The sequence below is a fragment of the Oncorhynchus tshawytscha genome, linkage group LG03 (assembly GCF_018296145.1).
Source record: "Oncorhynchus tshawytscha isolate Ot180627B linkage group LG03, Otsh_v2.0, whole genome shotgun sequence".
Taxonomy (NCBI): domain Eukaryota; kingdom Metazoa; phylum Chordata; class Actinopteri; order Salmoniformes; family Salmonidae; genus Oncorhynchus; species Oncorhynchus tshawytscha.
The window spans coordinates 69024196-69047571 of record NC_056431.1 but is presented as its reverse complement, the minus strand read 5'-3'; the positions used below and the strand labels follow the sequence as shown (position 1 = coordinate 69047571).

Sequence of the window (23376 nt, the reverse complement as noted above, 5' to 3'; positions counted from 1 at the left end):
GAGAGAGAGAGACATGAGCGAGAGAGAGAGACATGAGCGAGAGACATGAGAGAGAGAGAGACATGAGCGAGAGAGAGAGACACGAGAGAGACATGAGAGAGAGACACATGAGCGAGAGAGAGAGAGACATGAGTGAGAGAGAGAGACATGAGCGAGAGACAGAGAGAGAGAGAGACATGAGCGAGAGAGAGAGAGACATGAGCGAGAGAGAGAGAGACATGAGCGAGAGAGAGAGAGACATGAGAGAGAGAGAGACATGAGCGAGAGAGAGAGAGAGACATGAGAGAGAGAGAGAGACATGAGAGAGAGAGACATGAGCGAGAGAGAGAGACATGAGCGAGAGACATGAGCATGAGACATGAGCGAGAGTGAGAGACATGAGCGAGAGACATATAGAGATAGAGACATGAGCGAGAGAGAGAGAGAGACATGAGCGAGAGAGAGAGACATGAGCGAGATAGATAGACATGAGCGAGAGAGAGAGACATGAGCTTATATATATAGAGACATGAGCGAAAGAGAGACAGACATGAGCGAGAGACATGAGCGAGAGACATGAGTGAGAGAGAGAGACATGAGCGAGAGAGAGAGAGACATGAGCGAGAGACATGAGAGAGAGAGAGACATGAGCGAGAGAGAGAGACATGAGAGAGAGAGAGAGACATGAGCGAGAGACGAGAGAGAGAGACATGAGCGAGAGAGAGAGACATGAGCGAGAGAGAGAGAGAGACATGAGCGAGAGAGAGAGAGACATGAGCGAGAGAGAGACAGAGAGACATGAGGAGCGAGAGAGAGAGACATGAGCGAGAGAGAGACATGAGTAAGAGAGAGAGAGACATGAGCAAGAGAGAGAGAGACATGAGCGAGAGAGAGAGACATGAGCGAGAGAGAGAGAGAGACATGAGAGAGAGAGAGACATGAGCGAGAGAGAGAGACATGAGAGAGAGAGAGAGACATGAGTTATAGAGAGAGAGACATGAGTGAGAGAGAGAGACATGAGAGAGAGAGAGAGACAGCGAGAGAGAGAGAGACATGAGCGAGAGAGAGAGAGAGACATGAGTTGAGAGAGAGAGAGACATGAGTGAGAGAGAGAGAGACATGTTTGAGAGAGAGAGACATGAGTGAGAGAGAGAGACATGAGCCAGAGAGAGAGACATGAGCGAGAGAGAGAGACATGAGCGAGAGAGACATGAGCGAGAGAGACATGAGCGAGAGAGAGAGAGACATGAGCGAGAGACATGAGCGAGAGAGAGAGACATGAGCGAGAGACATGAGTGAGAGAGAGAGAGACATGAGCGAGAGAGAGAGACACGAGAGAGACATTTGTGAGAGACAGAGACATGAGCGAGAGAGTGAGAGAGAGAGAGAGAGAGACATGGGCGAGAGAGAGAGAGACATGAGCGAGAGAGACATGAGCGAGAGAGAGAGACATGAGCGAGAAACATGAGAGAGAGAGACATGAGCGAGAGACATGAGCGAGAGAGACATGAGCGAGAGAGAGAGAGACATGAGCGAGAGAGAGAGAGACATGAGCGAGAGAGAGAGACATGAGCGAGAGACATGAGAGAGAGAGAGAGACATGAGCGAGAGACATGAGAGACATGAGCGAGAGACATGAGTGAGAGAGAGAGAGAGACATGAGCGAGAGAGAGAGACATGAGCGAGAGAGAGAGACATGAGCGAGAGAGAGAGACATGAGCGAGAGAGATGAGCGAGAGACAGACATGATGAGAGAGAGAGACATGAGCGAGAGAGACAGAGCGAAAGAGAGAGAGACATGAGAGAGACATGAGCGAGAGAGAGAGACATGAGCGAGAGAGAGAGACACGAGTGGGAGAGAGAGATGAGCAAGAGAGAGAGAGACATTGAGAGAGAGAGAGACATGAGCGAGAGAGAGAGAGACATGAGCGAGAGAGAGAGAGACATGAGCGATAGAGAGAGAGACATGAGTGAGAGAGAGAGACATGAGCGAGAGAGAGAGACATGAGAGAGAGATAGACATGAGCGAGAGAGAGAGACATGAGCGAGAGAGACATGAGCGAAAGAGAGACAGACATGAGCGAGAGACATGAGCGAGAGACATGAGTGAGAGAGAGAGACATGAGCGAGAGAGAGAGACATGAGCGAGAGACATGAGCGAGAGAGAGAGAGACATGAGCGAGAAACATGAGTGAGAGAGAGAGAGACATGAGCGAGAGAGAGAGACATGAGAGAGACATGAGCGAGAGACATGATGAGAGAGAGAGACATGAGCGAGAGAGAGAGACATGAGCGAGAGAGAGAGAGAGACATGAGCGAGAGAGAGAGAGACATGAGCGAGAGAGAGAGAGACATGAGCGAGAGAGAGAGACATGAGCGAGAGAGACATGAGCGAAAGAGAGACAGACATGAGCGAGAGACATGAGCGAGAGACATGAGTGAGAGAGAGAGACATGAGCGAGAGAGAGAGACATGAGCGAGAGACATGAGCGAGAGAGAGAGACATGAGAGAAACATGAGTGAGAGAGAGAGAGACATGAGCGAGAGAGAGAGACATGAGAGAGAGAGAGAGACTTGAGCGAGAGACATGAGTGAGAGAGAGAGACATGAGCGAGAGAGAGAGACATGAGCGAGAGAGAGAGAGAGACATGAGCGAGAGAGAGAGAGAGACATGAGCGAGAGAGAGAGACATGAGCGAGAGAGAGAGAGAGACATGAGCGAGAGAGAGAGAGACATGAGTGAGAGAGAGAGACATGAGCGAGAGAGAGAGAGAGACATGAGCGAGAGACATGAGGAGAGAGAGAGACATGAGCAGAGAGAGAGAGACATGAGCGAGAGAGAGAGAGAGACATGAGCGAGAGAGAGAGAGAGACATGAGCGAGAGAGAGAGACATGAGGAGAGAGAGAGACATGAGCGAGAGAGAGAGACATGAGCGAGAGAGAGAGAGACATGAGCGAGAGACATGAGCGAGAGAGAGAGACATGAGCGAGAGACATGAGTGAGAGAGAGAGAGACATGAGCGAGAGAGAGAGACATGAGTGAGAGAAATGAGGAGAGAGAGAGACATGAGCGAGAGAGAGTGAGAGAGAGAGAGAGAGACATGAGCGAGAGAGAGAGAGACATGAGCGAGAGAGAGAGAGACATGAGCGAGAGAGAGAGACATGAGCGAGAAACATGAGAGAGAGAGAGACATGAGCGAGAGACATGAGCGAGAGAGACATGAGCGAGAGAGAGAGAGACATGAGCGAGAGAGAGAGAGACATGAGCGAGAGAGAGAGACATGAGCGAGAAACATGAGTGAGAGAGACATGAGCGAGAGAGAGAGACATGAGAGAGAGACATGAGCGAGAGAGAGAGACATGAATGAGAGAGAGAGACATGAGCGAGAGAGAGAGACATGAGCGAGAGAGAGAGACATGAGCGAGAGAGAGAGACATGAGTGAGAGAGAGAGACATGAGCGAGAGAGAGAGACATGAGCGAGAGACACATGAGCGAGAGAGACATGAGCGAGAGAGAGAGAGACATGAGCGAGAGACATGAGCGAGAGAGAGACATGAGCGAGAGACATGAGAGAGAGAGAGACATGAGCGAGAGAGAGAGACACGAGTGAGAGACATGAGAGACAGAGAGAGAGACATGAGCGAGAGAGTGAGAGAGAGAGAGAGAGAGAGAGAGAGAGAGAGAGAGACATGAGCGAGAGAGAGAGAGACATGAGCGAGAGAGAGAGAGACATGAGCGAGAGAGAGAGACATGAGCGAGAAACATGAGTGAGAGAGAGAGAGAGACATGAGCGAGAGACATGAGAGAGAGAGAGAGAGACATGAGGAGAGAGAGAGACATGAGCGAGAGAGAGAGACATGAGCGAGAGAGAGAGACGTGAGAGAGAGAGACATGAGCAGAGAGAGAGAGAGACATGAGCGAGAGAGAGAGAGACATGACTGAGAGAGAGAGACATGAGCGAGAGACATGAGCGAGAGAGAGAGACATGAGCAGAGTGAGAGACATGAGCGAGAGACATGAGTGAGAGAGAGAGAGAGAGAGAGAGAGACATGAGCGAGAGAGAGAGACATGGGTGAGAGAGAGAGAGACATGAGCGAGAGAGAGAGAGACATGAGCGAGAGAGAGAGACATGAGCGAGAGAGAGAGAGACATGAGCGAGAGAGACATGAGCGAAAGAGAGAGAGACATGAGCGAGAGACATGAGCGAGAGAGACATGAGCGAGAGAGAGAGACACGAGTGAGAGAGAGAGAGACATGAGCGAGAGAGAGAAAGACATGAGTGAGAGAGAGAGAGACATGAGCGAGAGAGAGAGAGACATGAGCGAGAGAGAGAGAGAGACATGAGCGATAGAGAGAGAGACATGAGCGAGAGAGAGAGAGACATGTCTATATATAGAGAGAGAGACATAGAGAGAGAGACATGAGCGAGAGAGAGAGACATGAGCGAGAGAGACATGAGCGAAAGAGACAGACATGAGACATATGAGACATGATGAGACAGAGAGACATGAGAGAGAGAGAGACATGAGCGAGAGACATGAGCGAGAGAGAGAGACATGAGAAACATGAGTGAGAGAGAGAGAGAGAGACATGAGCGAGAGAGAGAGACATGAGAGAGAGAGAGAGAGACATGAGCGAGAGACATGAGTGAGAGAGAGAGACATGAGCGAGAGAGAGAGAGACATGAGAGAGAGAGAGAGAGACATGAGCGAGAGAGAGAGACATAGAGCGAGAGAGAGACATGAGAAGAGAGAGAGAGACATGAGCAAGAGAGAGAGAGACATGAGCGAGAGAGAGAGAGACATGAGCGAGAGAGAGAGAGACATGAGCGAGAGAGAGAGAGACATGAGCGAGAGAGAGAGAGACATGAGTGAGAGAGAGAGAGACATGAGCGAGAGAGAGAGAGACATGAGCGAGAGAGAGAGACATGAGCGAGAGAGAGAGACATGAGCGAGAGAGAGAGACATGAGCGAGAGAGAGAGACATGAGCGAGAGAGACATGAGCGAGAGAGACATGAGCGAGAGAGAGAGAGACATGAGCGAGAGACATGAGCGAGAGAGAGAGACATGAGAGAGACATGAGTGAGAGAGAGAGAGAGACATGAGCGAGAGAGAGAGACACGAGTGAGAGACATGAGTGAGAGACAGAGACATGAGCGAGAGAGTGAGAGAGAGAGAAAGAGAGAGACATGGGCGAGAGAGAGAGAGACATGAGCGAGAGAGAGAGAGACATGAGCGAGAGAGAGAGACATGAGAAACATGAGCGAGAGAGAGACATGAGCGAGAGAGAGAGAGACATGAGCGAGAGAGAGAGAGAGACATGAGCGAGAGAGAGAGAGACATGAGCGAGAGAGAGAGACATGAGCGAGAAACATGAGTGAGAGAGAGAGAGAGAGAGACATGAGTGAGAGACATGAGCTAGAGAGAGAGACATGAGTGAGAGAGAGAGACATGGGCGAGAGAGAGAGAGACATGAGAGAGAGAGAGAGACATGAGCGAGAGAGAGAGACATGAGCGAGAGAGAGAGAGAGACATGAGCGAGAGAGAGAGAGAGACATGAGTGAGAGAGAGAGACATGAGCGAGAGAGAGAGACAGAGAGAGACATGAGCGAGAGAGAGAGACATGAGCGAGAGACATGAGAGACATGAGAGAGAGAGACATGAGCGAGAGAGAGAGACATGAGCGAGAGAGAGAGAGACATGAGTGAGAGAGAGAGACATGAGAGAGAGACATGAGCGAGAGAGAGAGACATGAGCGAGAGAGAGAGACATGAGCGAGAGAGAGAGACATGAGCGAGAGAGAGAGAGAGACATGAGCGAAAAGAGAGAGAGACATGAGCGAGAGAGAGAGAGACATGAGCGAGAGAGAGACACGAGTGAGAGAGAGAGAGACATGAGCGAGAGAGAGAGAGACATGAGGAGAGAGAGAGAGAGACATGAGCGAGAGAGAGAGAGACATGAGCGAGAGAGAGAGAGACATGAGCAAAGAGAGACAGAGAGAGACATGAGCATGAGAGAGAGAGAGAGAGACATGAGCGAGAGAGAGAGACATGAGCGGAGAGAGAGAGACATGAGCATGAGTGAGAGAGAGAGAGACATGAGCGAGAGAGACATGAGCGAAAGAGAGACAGACATGAGCGAGAGACATGAGCGAGAGACATGAGTGAGAGAGAGAGACATGAGCGAGAGAGAGAGACATGAGCGAGAGACATGAGCGAGAGAGAGAGAGACATGAGCGAGAAACATGAGTGAGAGAGAGAGAGACATGAGCGAGAGAGAGAGACATGAGAGAGAGAGAGAGACATGAGCGAGAGACATGAGTGAGAGAGAGAGACATGAGTGAGAGAGAGAGACATGAGCGAGAGAGAGAGAGAGAGACATGAGCGAGAGAGAGAGAGAGACATGAGCGAGAGAGAGGGAGACATGAGCGAGAGAGAGAGACATGAGCGAGAGAGAGACAGACATGAGAGAGAGACATGAGCGAGAGAGAGAGACATGAGTGAGAGAGAGAGACATGAGCGAGAGAGAGAGACATGAGAGAGAGAGAGAGAGAGAGAGACATGAGCGAGAGAGAGAGAGAGACATGAGCGAGAGAGAGAGACAGAGAGAGAGAGAGACATGAGAGAGAGAGAGACATGAGCAAGAGAGAGAGAGAGACATGAGCGAGAGAGAGAGAGACATGAGCGAGAGAGAGAGAGACATGAGCGAGAGAGAGAGAGACATGAGCGAGAGAGAGAGAGACATGAGCGAGAGAGAGAGAGACATGAGCGAGAGAGAGACATGAGCGAGAGAGAGAGACATGAGCAAGAGAGAGAGAGAGACATGAGCGAGAGAGAGAGAGACATGAGCGAGAGAGACATGAGCGAGAGAGAGAGAGACATGAGCGAGAGACATGAGCGAGAGAGAGAGACATGAGCGAGAGACATGAGTGAGAGAGAGAGAGACATGAGCGAGAGAGAGAGACACGAGTGAGAGACATGAGTGAGAGAGAGAGACATGAGCGAGAGAGTGAGAGAGAGAGAGAGAGAGACATGAGCGAGAGAGAGAGAGACATGAGCGAGAGAGAGAGAGACATGAGCGAGAGAGAGAGACATGAGCGAGAGAGAGAGACATGATGAGAAACATGAGAGAGAGAGAGAGAGAGACATGAGCGAGAGACATGAGCGAGAGAGACATGAGCGAGAGAGAGAGAGACATGAGCGAGAGAGAGAGAGACATGAGCGAGAGAGAGAGAGACATGAGCGAGAAACATGAGTGAGAGAGAGAGAGAGAGACATGAGCGAGAGACATGAGCGAGAGAGAGAGACATGAGTGAGAGAGAGAGACATGAGCGAGAGAGAGAGACATGAGCGAGAGAGAGAGACATGAGCGAGAGAGAGAGACATGAGCGAGAGAGAGAGACATGAGTGAGAGAGAGAGACATGAGCGAGAGAGAGAGAGAGACATGAGCGAGAGAGAGAGAGACATGAGTGAGAGAGAGAGACATGAGCGAGAGACATGAGCGAGAGAGAGAGACATGAGCGAGAGTGAGAGACATGAGCGAGAGACATGAGTGAGAGACAGAGAGAGACATGAGCGAGAGAGAGAGACATGGGTGAGAGAGAGAGAGACATGAGCGAGAGAGAGAGACATGAGCGAGAGAGAGAGACATGAGCGAGAGAGAGAGACATGAGCGAGAGAGAGAGACATGAGCGAGAGAGAGAGACATGAGCGAGAGAGACATGAGCGAAAAGAGAGAGAGACATGAGCGAAGAGACATGAGCGAGAGAGAGAGAGACATGAGCGAGAGAGAGAGACACGAGTGAGAGAGAGAGAGACATGAGCGAGAGAGAGAGAGACATGAGTGAGAGAGAGAGAGACATGAGCGAGAGAGAGAGAGACATGAGCGAGAGAGAGAGAGACATGAGCGATAGAGAGAGAGACATGAGCGAGAGAGAGAGAGACATGAGCGAGAGAGAGAGACATGAGCGAGAGAGAGAGAGACATGAGCGAGAGAGAGAGACATGAGCGAGAGAGACCTGAGCGAAAGAGAGACAGACATGAGCGAGAGACATGAGCGAGAGACATGAGTGAGAGAGAGAGACATGAGCGAGAGAGAGAGACATGAGCGAGAGACATGAGCGAGAGAGAGAGACATGAGCGAGAAACATGAGTGAGAGAGAGAGAGACATGAGCGAGAGAGAGAGAGAGACATGAGCGAGAGACATGAGTGAGAGAGAGAGACATGAGCGAGAGAGAGAGACATGAGCGAGAGAGAGAGAGAGACATGAGCGAGAGAGAGAGAGAGACATGAGCGAGAGAGAGAGACATGAGCGAGAGAGAGAGACATGAGCGAGAGAGAGACATGAGTAAGAGAGAGAGAGACATGAGCAAGAGAGAGAGAGACATGAGCGAGAGAGAGAGAGACATGAGCGAGAGAGAGAGAGACATGAGCGAGAGAGAGAGAGACATGAGTGAGAGAGAGAGACATGAGCGAGAGAGAGAGAGACATGAGCGAGAGAGAGAGACATGAGCGAGAGAGAGAGACATGAGCGAGAGAGAGAGACATAAGCGAGAGAGAGAGACATGAGCGAGAGAGAGAGACATGAGCGAGAGAGACATGAGCGAGAGAGAGAGAGACATGAGCGAGAGCCGCGCCCTCAGAGCATGCGCAGACCAGCTGGCCGGTGTGTTTACGGACATATTCAATCAATCCCTATACCAGTCTGCTGTTCCCACATGCTTCAAGAGGGCCACCATTGTTCCTGTTCCCAAGAAAGCTAAGGTAACTGAGCTAAACGACTACCGCCCCGTAGCACTCACATCCGTCATCATGAAGTGCTTTGAGAGACTAGTCAAGGACCATATCACCTCCACCCTACCTGACACCCTTGACCCACTCCAATTTGCTTACCGCCCAAATAGGTCCACAGACGATGCAATCTCAACCACACTGCACACTGCCCTAACCCATCTGGACAAGAGGAATACCTATGTGAGAATGCTGTTCATCGACTACAGCTCGGCATTCAACACCATAGTACCCTCCAAGCTCGTCATCAAGCACGAGACCCTGGGTCTCGACCCCGCCCTGTGCAACTGGGTACTGGACTTCCTGACGGGCCGCCCCCAGGTGGTGAGGGTAGGCAACAACATCTCCTCCCCGCTGATCCTCAACACTGGGGCCCCACAAGGGTGCGTTCTGAGCCCTCTCCTGTACTCCCTGTTCACCCACGACTGCGTGGCCACGCACGCTCCAACTCAATCATCAAGTTTGCGGACGACACAACAGTGGTAGGCTTGATTACCAACAACGACGAGACGGCCTACAGGGAGGAGGTGAGGGCCCTCGGAGTGTGGTGTCAGGAAAATAACCTCACACTCAACGTCAACAAAACTAAGGAGATGATTGTGGACTTCAGGAAACAGCAGAGGGAACACCCCCCATCCACATCGATGGAACAGTAGTGGAGAGGGTAGCAAGTTTTAAGTTCCTCGGCATACACATCACAGACAAACTGAACTGGTCCACTCACACAGACAGCATCGTGAGGAAGGCGCAGCAGCGCCTCTTCAACCTCAGGAGGCTGAAGAAATTCGGCTTGTCACCAAAAGCACTCACAAACTTCTACAGATGCACAATCGAGAGCATCCTGGCGGGCTGTATCACCGCCTGGTATGGCAACTGCACCGCCCTCAACCGTAAGGCTCTCCAGAGGGTAGTGAGGTCTGCACAACGCATCACCGGGGGCAAACTACCTGCCCTCCAGGACACCTACACCACCCGATGCTACAGGAAGGCCATAAAGATCATCAAGGACATCAACCACCCGAGCCACTGCCTGTTCACCCCGCTGTCATCCAGAAGGCGAGGTCAGTACAGGTGCATCAAAGCTGGGACCGAGAGACTGAAAAACAGCTTCTATCTCAAGGCCATCAGACTGTTAAACAGCCACCACTAACATTGAGTGGCTACTGCCAACACACTGTCAATGACACTGACTCTACTCCAGCCACTTTAATCATGGGAATTGATGGGAAATTATGTAAATATATCACTAGCCACTTTAAACAATGCTACCTTATATAATGTTACTTACCCTACATTATTCATCTCATATGCATACGTTGATACTGTACTCTATATCATCGACTGCATCCTTATGTAATACATGTATCACTAGCCACTTTAACTATGCCACTTGGTTTACATACTCATCTCATATGTATATACTGTACTCAATATCATCTACTGTATCTTGCCTATGCTGCTCTGTACCATCACTCATTCATATATCCTTATGTACATATTCTTTATCCCCTTACACTGTGTATAAGACAGTAGTTTTTTTTGGAATTGTTAGTTAGATTACTTGTTCGTTATTACTGCATTGTCGGAACTAGAAGCACAAGCATTTCGCTACACTCGCATTAACATCTGCTAACCATGTGTATGTGACAAATAAAATTTGATTTGATTTGATTTGATTTGAGACATGAGCGAGAGAGAGAGACATGAGCGAGAGACATGAGTGAGAGAGAGAGAGACATGAGCGAGAGAGAGAGACACGAGTGAGAGACATGAGTGAGAGAGAGAGACATGAGCGAGAGAGTGAGAGAGAGAGAGAGAGAGAGAGAGAGAGAGAGAGAGACATGAGCGAGAGAGAGAGAGACATGAGCGAGAGAGAGAGACATGAGCGAGAAACATGAGTGAGAGAGAGAGAGAGAGACATGAGCGAGAGACATGAGCGAGAGAGAGAGACATGAGTGAGAGAGAGAGACATGAGCGAGAGAGAGAGACATGAGCGAGAGAGAGAGACATGAGCGAGAGACATGAGTGAGAGAGAGAGAGACATGAGCGAGAGAGAGAGACATGAGTGAGAGAGAGAGAGACATGAGTGAGAGAGAGAGACATGAGCGAGAGAGAGAGACATGAGCGAGAGAGAGACATGAGCGAGAGACATGAGCGAGAGAGAGAGACATGAGCGAGAGAGAGAGACATGAGCCAGAAACATGAGAGAGAGAGAGAGAGACATGAGCGAGAGAGAGAGACATGAGAGAGAGAGAGAGACATGAGCGAGAGACATGAGCGAGAGAGAGAGACATGAGTGAGAGAGAGAGACATGAGCGAGAGAGAGAGACATGAGCGAGAGAGAGAGAGACATGAGCGAGAGAGAGAGAGACATGAGCGAGAGAGAGAGACATGAGCGAGAGAGAGAGACATGAGCGAGAGAGAGAGACATGAGCGAGAGAGAGACATGAGTAAGAGAGAGAGAGACATGAGCGAGAGAGAGAGAGACATGAGTGAGAGAGAGAGACATGAGCGAGAGAGAGAGAGACATGAGTGAGAGAGAGAGAGACATGAGCGAGAGAGAGAGACATGAGCGAGTGAGAGAGACATGAGCGAGAGAGAGAGACATGAGCGAGAGACATGAGCGAGAGAGAGAGACATGAGCGAGAGTGAGAGACATGAGCGAGAGACATGAGAGAGAGAGAGAGAGAGACATGAGCGAGAGAGAGAGACATGGGTGAGAGAGAGAGAGACATGAGCGAGAGAGAGAGACATGAGCGAGAGAGAGAGACATGAGCGAGAGAGAGAGACATGAGCGAGAGAGACATGAGCGAAAGAGAGAGAGACATGAGCGAGAGACATGAGCGAGAGAGAGAGAGACATGAGCGAGAGAGAGAGAGACATGAGCGAGAGACATGAGCGAGAGAGAGAGAGACATGAGCGAGAGAGAGAGAGACACGAGTGAGAGAGAGAGACATGAGCGAGAGAGAGAGAGACATGAGTGAGAGAGAGAGAGACATGAGTGAGAGAGAGAGAGACATGAGCGAGAGAGAGAGAGACATGAGCGAGAGAGAGAGAGACATGAGCGAGAGATATGAGCGAGAGAGAGACATGAGTGAGAGAGAGAGAGACATGAGCGAGAGAGACAAAGAAACACAACAACACAAAAGTACAGAAACTAGAACAGGCCAACCTCATCCTTTCACACACAACAAACCCCTCACCCAAAAGTCCACAACAATGTCCTGACCCAAAAAGAAGAGCGGAACAGCTATTTACCCTTGAACATTCTCCTGTTTAGATTTGTTCCTCTTCTTCCTGCAGCAGTATATGACAATCCCCAGGACCAGGACCCCAGCTACGACCCCTCCAATGATGGCTACTGTGGACCCGACCTTCATGGAGGCTAGAGAGGGATGAGTGTCACAACAGGAGGAGGTGGAAAATAAGAAGAGAGAGGGATGAGTGTCACAACAGGAGGAGGTGGAAAATAAGAAGAGAGAGGGATGAGTGTCACAACAGGAGGAGGTGGAAAATAAGAAGAGAGAGGGATGAGTGTCACAACGGGAGGAGGTGGAAAATAAGAAGAGAGAGGGATGAGTGTCACAACAGGAGGAGGTGGAAAATAAGAAGAGAGAGGGATGAGTGTCACAACAGGAGGAGGTGGAAAATAAGAAGAGAGAGGGATGAGTGTCACAACAGGAGGAGGTGGAAAATAAGAAGAGAGAGGGATGAGTGTCACAACAGGAGGAGGTGGAAAATAAGAAGAGAGAGGGATGAGTGTCACAACAGGAGGAGGTGGAAAATAAGAAGAGAGAGGGATGAGTGTCACAACAGGAGGAGGTGGAAAATAAGAAGAGAGAGGGATGAGTGTCACAACAGGAGGAGGTGGAAAATAAGAAGAGAGAGGGATGAGTGTCACAACAGGAGGAGGTGGAAAATAAGAAGAGAGAGGGATGAGTGTCACAACAGGAGGAGGTGGAAAATAAGAAGAGAGAGGGATGCAGTAGAGTGTCACAACAGGAGGAGGTGGAAAATAAGAAGAGAGAGGGATGCAGTAGAGTGTCACAACAGGAGGAGGTGGAAAATAAGAAGAGAGAGGGATGCAGTAGAGTGTCACAACAGGAGGAGGTGGAAAATAAGAAGAGAGAGGGATGCAGTAGAGTGTCACAACAGGAGGAGGTGGAAAATAAGAAGAGAGAGGGATGCAGTAGAGTGTCACAACAGGAGGAGGTGGAAAATAAGAAGAGAGAGGGATGCAGTAGAGTGTCACAACAGGAGGAGGTGGAAAATAAGAAGAGAGAGGGATGAGGGAAAAGGAGTTTGGTGGCAAGCCTGGGAGTCTTGTTGAGAAATGTGACTTGAGTTGCAGATGCCTTGATTCAGTCATCGCTATATCTTCCCCATTTCACCTCCAAACATATAGCAAGCGCAATACTCAATACTCACAGGGTATACTCAATACTCACAGGGTATACTCAATACTCACAGGGTATACTCAATACTCACAGGGTATACTCAATACTCACAGGGTATACTCAATACTCACAGGGTATACTCAATACTCACAGGGTATACTCAATACTCACGGGGTATACTCAATACTCACAGGGTATACTCAATACTCACGGGGTATACTCAATACTCACGGGGCATGACAGTGAGGGTGAAGTTTGAGCTGGCAGATCGGACCTGGTTGGTCGCGGTGCAGATGAAGAAACCGGAAGTCTCCATGGAGATATTAAACAGAGATAGAACACCATTCTCTGAAAGAATGGAGGAATCAGGAAGTTAAAATTCAGAGAGGTCAGCTGCACGTACACACTGATAAACAAATCAGGAAGTGTTGGTAATAACCTCAGCGGCCCTGCCATTATTCTATGGCTTGTTTGAAGTAAAGATGAACACCAAACACACACAAACACACAAAACATACTCTCAGTGGTCCTCGGTGGGAATACTCTGGGAGTATTCGTGACATCGTTTGTTTTCCAGCTATAAGTCGGCGCGGGGGAGCCCTCCTCAGACACACAGGTCAGGTTGATGTTTTTCCAGTACTCTGCTTCGCCCTGTACGCTGACGACGGGCACAGAGGGAGCCACTGGAGAGGGAAGCAGACGTCACATCATATTGTGGTTTTTATAAGTGGTCCAGTAGAGGGCAGTGGAGTCCTAATCAACACACTAGAGAGACATCTTGCTGAAGGAAACTTTAAGAACATTAAGAAAAATATTCCTTTTCCTTTGACATGACAAGACACAGAATTGAAGTTATCCGTTCCCATCTTTAAACAGATGGAACCTTTTCACCCACAACAGACTTCAAACTATCATACTACTATTTCTCTACATGGGCTACATGTATCTACCACTGTCTTACCAAGGACCACATGTATCTACCACTGTCTTACCAAGGACCACATGTATCTACCACTGTCTTACCAAGGACTACATGTATCTACCACTGTCTTACCAAGGACCACATGTCTCTACCACTGTCTTACCAAGGACCCATGTCTCTACCACTGTCATGTATCTACCACTGTCTTACCAAGGACCACATGTATCTACCACTGTCTTACCAAGGACCACATGTATCTACCACTGTCTTACCAAGGACTACATGTATCTACCACTGTCTTACCAAGGACCACATGTATCTACCACTGTCTTACCAAGGACCACATGTCTCTACCACTGTCTTACCAAGGACCACATGTATCTACCACTGTCTTACCAAGGACTACATGTATCTACCACTGTCTTACCAAGGACCACATGTCTCTACCACTGTCTTACCAAGGACCACATGTCTCTACCACTGTCTTACCAAGGACCACATGTATCTACCACTGTCTTACCAAGGACCACATGTCTCTACCACTGTCTTACCAAGGACCACATGTATCTACCACTGTCTTACCAAGGACTACATGTATCTACCACTGTCTTACCAAGGACTACATGTATCTACCACTGTCTTACCAAGGACCACATGTATCTACCACTGTCTTACCAAGGACCACATGTCTCTACCACTGTCTTACCAAGGACTACATGTATCTACCACTGTCTTACCAAGAACTACATGTCTCTACCACTGTCTTACCAAGGACTACATGTCTCTACCACTGTCTTACCAAGGACTACATGTATCTACCACTGTCTTACCAAGGACCACATGTATCTACCACTGTCTTACCAAGGACCAGATGTCTCTACCACTGTCTTACCAAGGACCACATGTATCTACCACTGTCTTACCAAGGACCACATGTATCTACCACTGTCTTACCAAGGACTACATGTATCTACCACTGTCTTACCAAGGACCACATGTATCTACCACTGTCTTACCAAGGACCACATGTATCTACCACTGTCTTACCAAGGACCACATGTCTCTACCACTGTCTTACCAAGGACTACATGTATCTACCACTGTCTTACCAAGGACCACATGTATCTACCACTGTCTTACCAAGGACCACATGTCTCTACCACTGTCTTACCAAGGACTACATGTATCTACCACTGTCTTACCAAGGACCACATGTATCTACCACTGTCTTACCAAGGACTACATGTCTCTACCACTGTCTTACCAAGGACTACATGTCTCTACCACTGTCTTACCAAGGACTACATGTATCTACCACTGTCTTACCAAGGACCACATGTATCTACCACTGTCTTACCAAGGACCACATGTATCTACCACTGTCTTACCAAGGACTACATGTATCTACCACTGTCTTACCAAGGACTACATGTATCTACCACTGTCTTACCAAGGACCACATGTATCTACCACTGTCTTACCAAGGACTACATGTCTCTACCACTGTCTTACCAAGGACTACATGTCTCTACCACTGTCTTACCAAGGACCACATGTATCTACCACTGTCTTACCAAGGACCACATGTATCTACCACTGTCTTACCAAGGACTACATGTATCTACCACTGTCTTACCAAGGACTACATGTCTCTACCACTGTCTTACCAAGGACCACATGTATCTACCACTGTCTTACCAAGGACTACATGTATCTACCACTGTCTTACCAAGGACCACATGTATCTACCACTGTCTTACCAAGGACCACTAGTTCGGTGGTAGTGGAAGGCGTCCCCTCCTCGTCTCCAGGGATCTGCACCCTGCACTGCCACAGCCTGTTGTCCTGCATGGACACCTTGCGGAGGGTCAGGGTGCTCCGCCCTCCAGTGATGTCATGGGTCATCTCTGCTCGGTCTTTATAGGAAGGCTTGATGTCCACTTGATTTTTGATAGAGTAGAATGTGGCAATAACAATCTACACGAATCAGGGAGACACAAAATACTGAACACATTCTGCACATAGCCTACACACTTCAATGCACACACTCAGTGGTCAAAAGGGCTTCCTTTATAGGAATAGGCGACATGGGCTAGACGTAACATAGTAAATCCGGGACACATTTGGTATGGTGTGTATTAATTTGTGGATGTCCATCATCCATTTCCTATGATATGTTACAAAATGCAATTTGTTGTGGCTAACGTTAGTTAGGTGGTTAGGTGACTAATGATAGCTAGGGGGCTAACGTTAGTTAGGTGGCTAGGTGACTAATGATAGCTAGGGGGCTTACGTTAGTTAGGTGGCTAGGTGACTAATGATAGCTAGGGGGCTTACGTTAGTTCGGCTAAAGTTAGGGGTTAAGTTAAAGGGTTGGGTAACATGCTAAGTAGTTGCAAAGTAGCTTAAATGCTTAAGTTGTCCATTATGAGATTCAAACACACAACCTTTGTGTTGCTAGACATTCACGTTACACATCCACCTATCCACCCCAACCAAACACCTATCCTCCTTTCAAGTTTGCCTTAAGTAACCTTCTGTCTTATTTAACCATACCTAAAATATCATATTAATTTGAGTGACCAATTTTAGTTTACTATGATACGTCCAGTTTATGAGACCAGGCTGGAATAGAGCATGCCTATCCTTACATAGCAGAAAACAAATCATTCAGACAACATTATAGATTATGGCGATATCGTCTATATGCACGCAGCTGCCATTGTATTGAATCCATTGGCAGCAGTTTGTCATAGCACACTATGCTTTATTACGGCCGATTGGTTCAGTACACATCACTGCATTCTGTATCAGAAAGTAGGCTGGTCCTCTTTGAAGTCTTGTAGATTGATGCATTGCACTCTTTTCGTTTATAAAGCCCTCTTGCACAAACTTCCGCCGTACCTTACTTCATTATTAACCCATAGACGTACGGTGTTACCAGACCCGGTCTCAGGGGTGGCTAATTCTAGAGCTCCCTTCCATCTCCACCGAGTTAGCTAAATCTGCTTTTAGTTGTTGTTTTTTTCACCTTACTTGTGATATAATCTCCAAAACGCTCTAAAATGTAACGATTTAATGCCTCTAGGGCCATTCAGATGGCTGATTGAGGACCTGTTACTGAAGAATGTTTGTTTTCTACGATTGTGTTTTGTATCTCAGTTTTGATTTTATTTGTGTATTGATGTGTACATTTTGTTTACGAGGCTCGTCTTTAAAAGAGACTGTGGTCTCAGCATGACTCCCTGTCAAAATAAAGATTCAATCAAATGTGGTTGTATTTAGTCTTCTAAGGGCGATATTAGCTTATCATGTGCACCTGAAAACCTTCGAGTTGACCCAACTGCTGTCCTTCTAATGATCTTTATTTCAGCATTTAACTTTGTGTTTCTGTCTGTCGAGAAACAGTGACAATAGTAGCAAAGCTTTTACATTGATCAAATGGAGCCATCTCTTGTCTTCTGACTGACCTTCGGATCAACAGGGCTATCAGCCTCCATGGACCATGTGATGATGACCAACGTGGAGGGGTTGGGTTGTGCAGCAGGAATGAAACTACACACCAGGGTGACATCATCGCCTCGCGCAACCTCATATGTAGGTTGTCCAATGGTCACCTGTAGGCCTCTGGCAGAGGAGAAAACTAAAAAGAAATCAGATGTATTCTATTCATCTCAATACTCACATATTTCTCTAGATCACTTTCGAATGTATTGTATATCAGTTGCATATCATTGTATAGGCCTATGGAATTTTTAAATATAAAATTCTGACTAAGATTTACACACACTGAACAAGAATATACTGAACTCATAAATTATGACATTATTTTTTTTTAAACAGTTGCTAGTTAAGGATGAACCTACAGCCTGTTCAAGCAAAAGTGGAAATATCTTAGACAGGTTTGGGGAAGTGATTATGTTCGCCATTGATTCAACACACTGAATCAAGACATACTAGACCTATGCAAAATGAAATACCCCTAACAAAACAATATCCTTCAAGCACAGGACAAGAACAACAAACATCCTAAATCCATCAAATACATGATATAGCAAATGTAGAAAATTGAATAAATGGCACATTTCTTCCCTTAGTTCCGGGAGAGAATACTTTTATTATCTTTTTCATGTGGTTAATGATTAACCAGGGTGTTGAAACTGCAACATGACATACAAGACAGGGATAGACGAAGCAAAGCAGCTGTGATGTAGTAAATCTATCCATATGATTTTGATTGCCAGTGACTTCCCTCCTACAGTAGTCTGGGTGAAAAGGTGTTGGCCGTTTTGGAATTAATAACTAAAAGATTACAAAAGAAATTGAGATGGCTACACATACCTGCAAGTATGAAAAATAGTATCATTGTCGAGGTCCCCTTTTCAATCACCTACAGGAATAGTGTTGCAGTCCTCTCAGGTGTCAAATGTCCAATATTGGTGCTTCAAGCGCACCTCACTCAGGTAAACCAAACTGCAGGCACCTGGCGTGTATTTATTACGTCTCGCAACGGAAACCGTTTACCTTCTAAGAACTAAACGGAAGCAAAAGGGAAAAAGCGGGAGGGATCTTTAAAAAAATAAAGAAATAAACCTTTATATTATCAGGGAGTCATACTGAGACCAAGATCTCTTTTACAGACGAGCCCTGAATTACTTAAATTACAAAAAATACAAAAATCTTAATCTAAATACAAAATGCAAGCAGAAAGAAAGAAAAACACGCTCATAAAAAACACACTCATCAGAAATAAGGTCCTCAATCATCTTTCTGAATTACCCTAGAGGCACCAGAACATCACATTCATCAGTAATACGGTCCTCAATCATCTTTCTGAGTTACCCTAGAGGCACCAGAACATCACATTCATCAGTAATACGGTCCTCAATCATCTTTCTGAGTTACCCTAGAGGCACCAGAACATCACATTCATCAGTAATACGGTCCTCAATCATCTTTCTGAGTTACCCTAGAGGCACCAGAACATCACATTCATCAGTAATAAGGTCCTCAATCATCTTTCTGAGTTACCCTAGAGGCACCAGAACATCACATTCATCAGAAATAAGGTCCTCAATCATCTTTCTGAGTTACCCTAGAGGCACCAGAACATCACATTCATCAGTAATACGGTCCTCAATCATCTTTCTGAGTTACCCTAGAGGCACCAGAACATCACATTCATCAGAAATAAGGTCCTCAATCATCTTTCTGAGTTACCCTAGAGGCACCAGAACATCACATTCATCAGTAATACGGTCCTCAATCATCTTTCTGAGTTACCCTAGAGGCACCAGAACATCACATTCATCAGAAATAAGGTCCTCAATCATCTTTCTGAGTTACCCTAGAGGCACCAGAACATCACATTCATCAGAAATAAGGTCCTCAATCATCTTTCTGAGTTACCCTAGAGGCACCAGAACATCACATTCATCAGAAATAAGGTCCTCAATCATCTTTCTGAGTTACCCTAGAGGCACCAGAACATCACATTCATCAGAAATAAGGTCCTCAATCATCTTTCTGAATTACCCTAGAGGCACCAGAACATCACATTCATCAGTAATATGGTCCTCAATCATCTTTCTGAGTTACCCTAGAGGCACCAGAACATCACATTCATCAGTAATACGGTCCTCAATCATCTTTCTGAGTTACCCTAGAGGCACCAGAACATCACATTCATCAGTAATAAGGTCCTCAATCATCTTTCTGAGTTACCCTAGAGGCACCAGAACATCACATTCATCAGAAATAAGGTCCTCAATCATCTTTCTGAGTTACCCTAGAGGCACCAGAACATCACATTCATCAGTAATACGGTCCTCAATCATCTTTCTGAGTTACCCTAGAGGCACCAGAACATCACATTCATCAGAAATAAGGTCCTCAATCATCTTTCTGAGTTACCCTAGAGGCACCAGAACATCACATTCATCAGTAATACGGTCCTCAATCATCTTTCTGAGTTACCCTAGAGGCACCAGAACATCACATTCATCAGAAATAAGGTCCTCAATCATCTTTCTGAGTTACCCTAGAGGCACCAGAACATCACATTCATCAGAAATAAGGTCCTCAATCATCTTTCTGAGTTACCCTAGAGGCACCAGAACATCACATTCATCAGAAATAAGGTCCTCAATCATCTTTCTGAGTTACCCTAGAGGCACCAGAACATCACATTCATCAGTAATACGGTCCTCAATCAACTTTCTGAGTTACCCTAGAGGCACCAGAACATCACATTCATCAGAAATAAGGTCCTCAATCATCTTTCTGAGTTACCCTAGAGGCACCAGAACATCACATTCATCAGAAATAAGGTCCTCAATCATCTTTCTGAGTTACCCTAGAGGCACCAGAACATCACATGCATCAGAAATAAGGTCCTCAATCATCTTTCTGAGTTACCCTAGAGGCACCAGAACATCACATTCATCAGTAATAAGGTCCTCAATCATCTTTCTGAGTTACCCTAGAGGCACCAGAACATCACATTCATCAGTAATACGGTCCTCAATCATCTTTCTGAGTTACCCTAGAGGCACCAGAACATCACATTCATCAGTAATACGGTCCTCAATCATCTTTCTGAGTTACCCTAGAGGCACCAGAACATCACATTCATCAGTAATACGGTCCTCAATCATCTTTCTGAGTTACCCTAGAGGCACCAGAACATCACATTCATCAGTAATACGGTCCTCAATCAACTTTCTGAGTTACCCTAGAGGCACCAGAACATCACATTCATCAGTAATACGGTCCTCAATCAACTTTCTGAGTTACCCTAGAGGCACCAGAACATCACATTCATCAGTAATACGGTCCTCAATCATCTTTCTGAGTTACCCTAGAGGCACCAGAACATCACATTCATCAGTAATACGGTCCTCAATCATCTTTCTGAGTTACCCTAGAGGCACCAGAACATCACATGCATCAGAAATAAGGTCCTCAATCATCTTTCTGAGTTACCCTAGAGGCACCAGAACATCACATGCATCAGAAATAAGGTCCTCAATCATCTTTCTGAGTTACCCTAGAGGCACCAGAACATCACATTCATCAGTAATACGGTCCTCAATCAACTTTCTGAGTTACCCTAGAGGCACCAGAACATCACATTCATCAGTAATACGGTCCTCAATCATCTTTCTGAGTTACCCTAGAGGCACCAGAACATCACATTCATCAGTAATACGGTCCTCAATCATCTTTCTGAGTTACCCTAGAGGCACCAGAACATCACATTCATCAGAAATAAGGTCCTCAGTCATCTTTCTGAGTTACCCTAGAGGCACCAGAACATCACATTCATCAGAAATAAGGTCCTCAATCATCTTTCTGAGTTACCCTAGAGGCACCAGAACATCACATTCATCAGTAATACAGTCCTCAATCATCTTTCTGAGTTACCCTAGAGGCACCAGAACATCACATTCATCAGAAATAAGGTCCTCAATCATCTTTCTGAGTTACCCTAGAGGCACCAGAACATCATCAGTAATACGGTCCTCAATCAACTTTCTGAGTTACCCTAGAGGCACCAGAACATCACATTCATCAGTAATACGGTCCTCAATCATCTTTCTGAGTTACCCTAGAGGCACCAGAACATCACATTCATCAGAGTCCTCAATCATCTTTCTGAGTTACCCTAGAGGCACCAGAACATCACATTCATCAGAAATAAGGTCCTCAATCATCTTTCTGAGTTACCCTAGAGGCACCAGAACATCACATTCATCAGTAATACGGTCCTCAATCATCTTTCTGAGTTACCCTAGAGGCACCAGAACATCACATTCATCAGTAATACGGTCCTCAATCATCTTTCTGAGTTACCCTAGAGGCACCAGAACATCACATTCATCAGAAATAAGGTCCTCAATCATCTTTCTGAGTTACCCTAGAGGCACCAGAACATCACATTCATCAGTAATACGGTCCTCAATCAACTTTCTGAGTTACCCTAGAGGCACCAGAACATCACATTCATCAGAAATAAGGTCCTCAATCATCTTTCTGAGTTACCCTAGAGGCACCAGAACATCACATTCATCAGTAATACGGTCCTCAATCATCTTTCTGAGTTACCCTAGAGGCACCAGAACATCACATTCATCAGTAATACGGTCCTCAATCATCTTTCTGAGTTACCCTAGAGGCACCAGAACATCACATTCATCAGTAATACGGTCCTCAATCAACTTTCACCCTAGAGGCACCAGAACATCACATTCATCAGTAATACGGTCCTCAATCCTTTCTGAGTTACCCTAGAGGCACCAGAACATCACATTCATCAGTAATACGGTCCTCAATCATCTTTCTGAGTTACCCTAGAGGCACCAGAACATCACATTCATCAGTAATACGGTCCTCAATCATCTTTCTGAGTTACCCTAGAGGCACCAGAACATCACATTCATCAGTAATACGGTCCTCAATCATCTTTCTGAGTTACCCAAGAGGCACCAGAACATCACATTGAAGAACATTTTGAAGATTGTTCCACAAATAAGGTGGAGGACAACTTAAAGCTGATTTACCTAACTCAGTAGAGACCAAAGGATTTTCTAGAGATGTCTAAAGATTAGTTATGATGTTAGGTACAGTGGGTGATGACATCACAGAGGGCCAACCAACTTTCTGGTAGAGAATGCAGTGATGAGTATTCAAATTGTTGCCCGTAATAAAGCACAGTGTGCTATGATTAACTGCATCTAATGGCTTTAGGAAAGTGGCAGCTGCGTTCATATAGGTGATGTCGCCATCGTCTAGGACCGATAGGAATGTTGACTGAATAATCTGCTTTCTACTATGTAGCATGAGACAGGATGTATTTCTAGAAAAACAAGCCCATTTTTATTCTCAGCTTCTTAACATAAATCTTCTTCGGGATTGCTGTCCCTTCCACGGGACACTTGAGCTAATGTAGGCTAATGCGATTAGCATGAGGTTGTAAGTAACAAGAACATTTCCCAGGACATAGACATATCTGATATTCACAAAGCTTAAATTATTGTTAATCTAACTGCACTGTCCAATTTACAGTAGCTATTACAGTGAAAGAATACCATGTTATAGTTTGAGGAGAGTGCACAATTTTGAACATGAAAAGTTATTAATTAACAAATTAGGCACATTTGGGCAGTATTGCTACAAAATGTTGAACAGAAATGCAATGGTTCATTGGATCAGTCGAAAACTTTGCACATACACGGATGCCATCTAGTGGCCAAAATCTAAATTGCACCTGGACTGGAATAATAC

The 23376-nt window shown here is 46.5% G+C and overlaps 1 protein-coding gene across 1 annotated transcript in view; it reads right to left on the bottom strand.

Annotated features, from left to right (window-relative positions):
• The window catches only part of LOC112242483, a 32557-nt gene extending 13963 nt beyond the window's left edge, over positions 1-18594 (bottom strand). The window contains exons 1-6 of the mRNA XM_042319907.1: positions 18433-18594; positions 17562-17734; positions 15852-16068; positions 13688-13852; positions 13401-13517; positions 12031-12157 (exon numbers count right to left, since the gene is read on the bottom strand). Coding sequence (XP_042175841.1) covers positions 12031-12157; positions 13401-13517; positions 13688-13852; positions 15852-16068; positions 17562-17734; positions 18433-18457 — 824 coding nt within the window. The 5' untranslated portion in view covers positions 18458-18594. The remainder of the gene's footprint in view (positions 1-12030; positions 12158-13400; positions 13518-13687; positions 13853-15851; positions 16069-17561; positions 17735-18432) is intronic.
• Positions 18595-23376: the final 4782 nt, after the last annotated feature.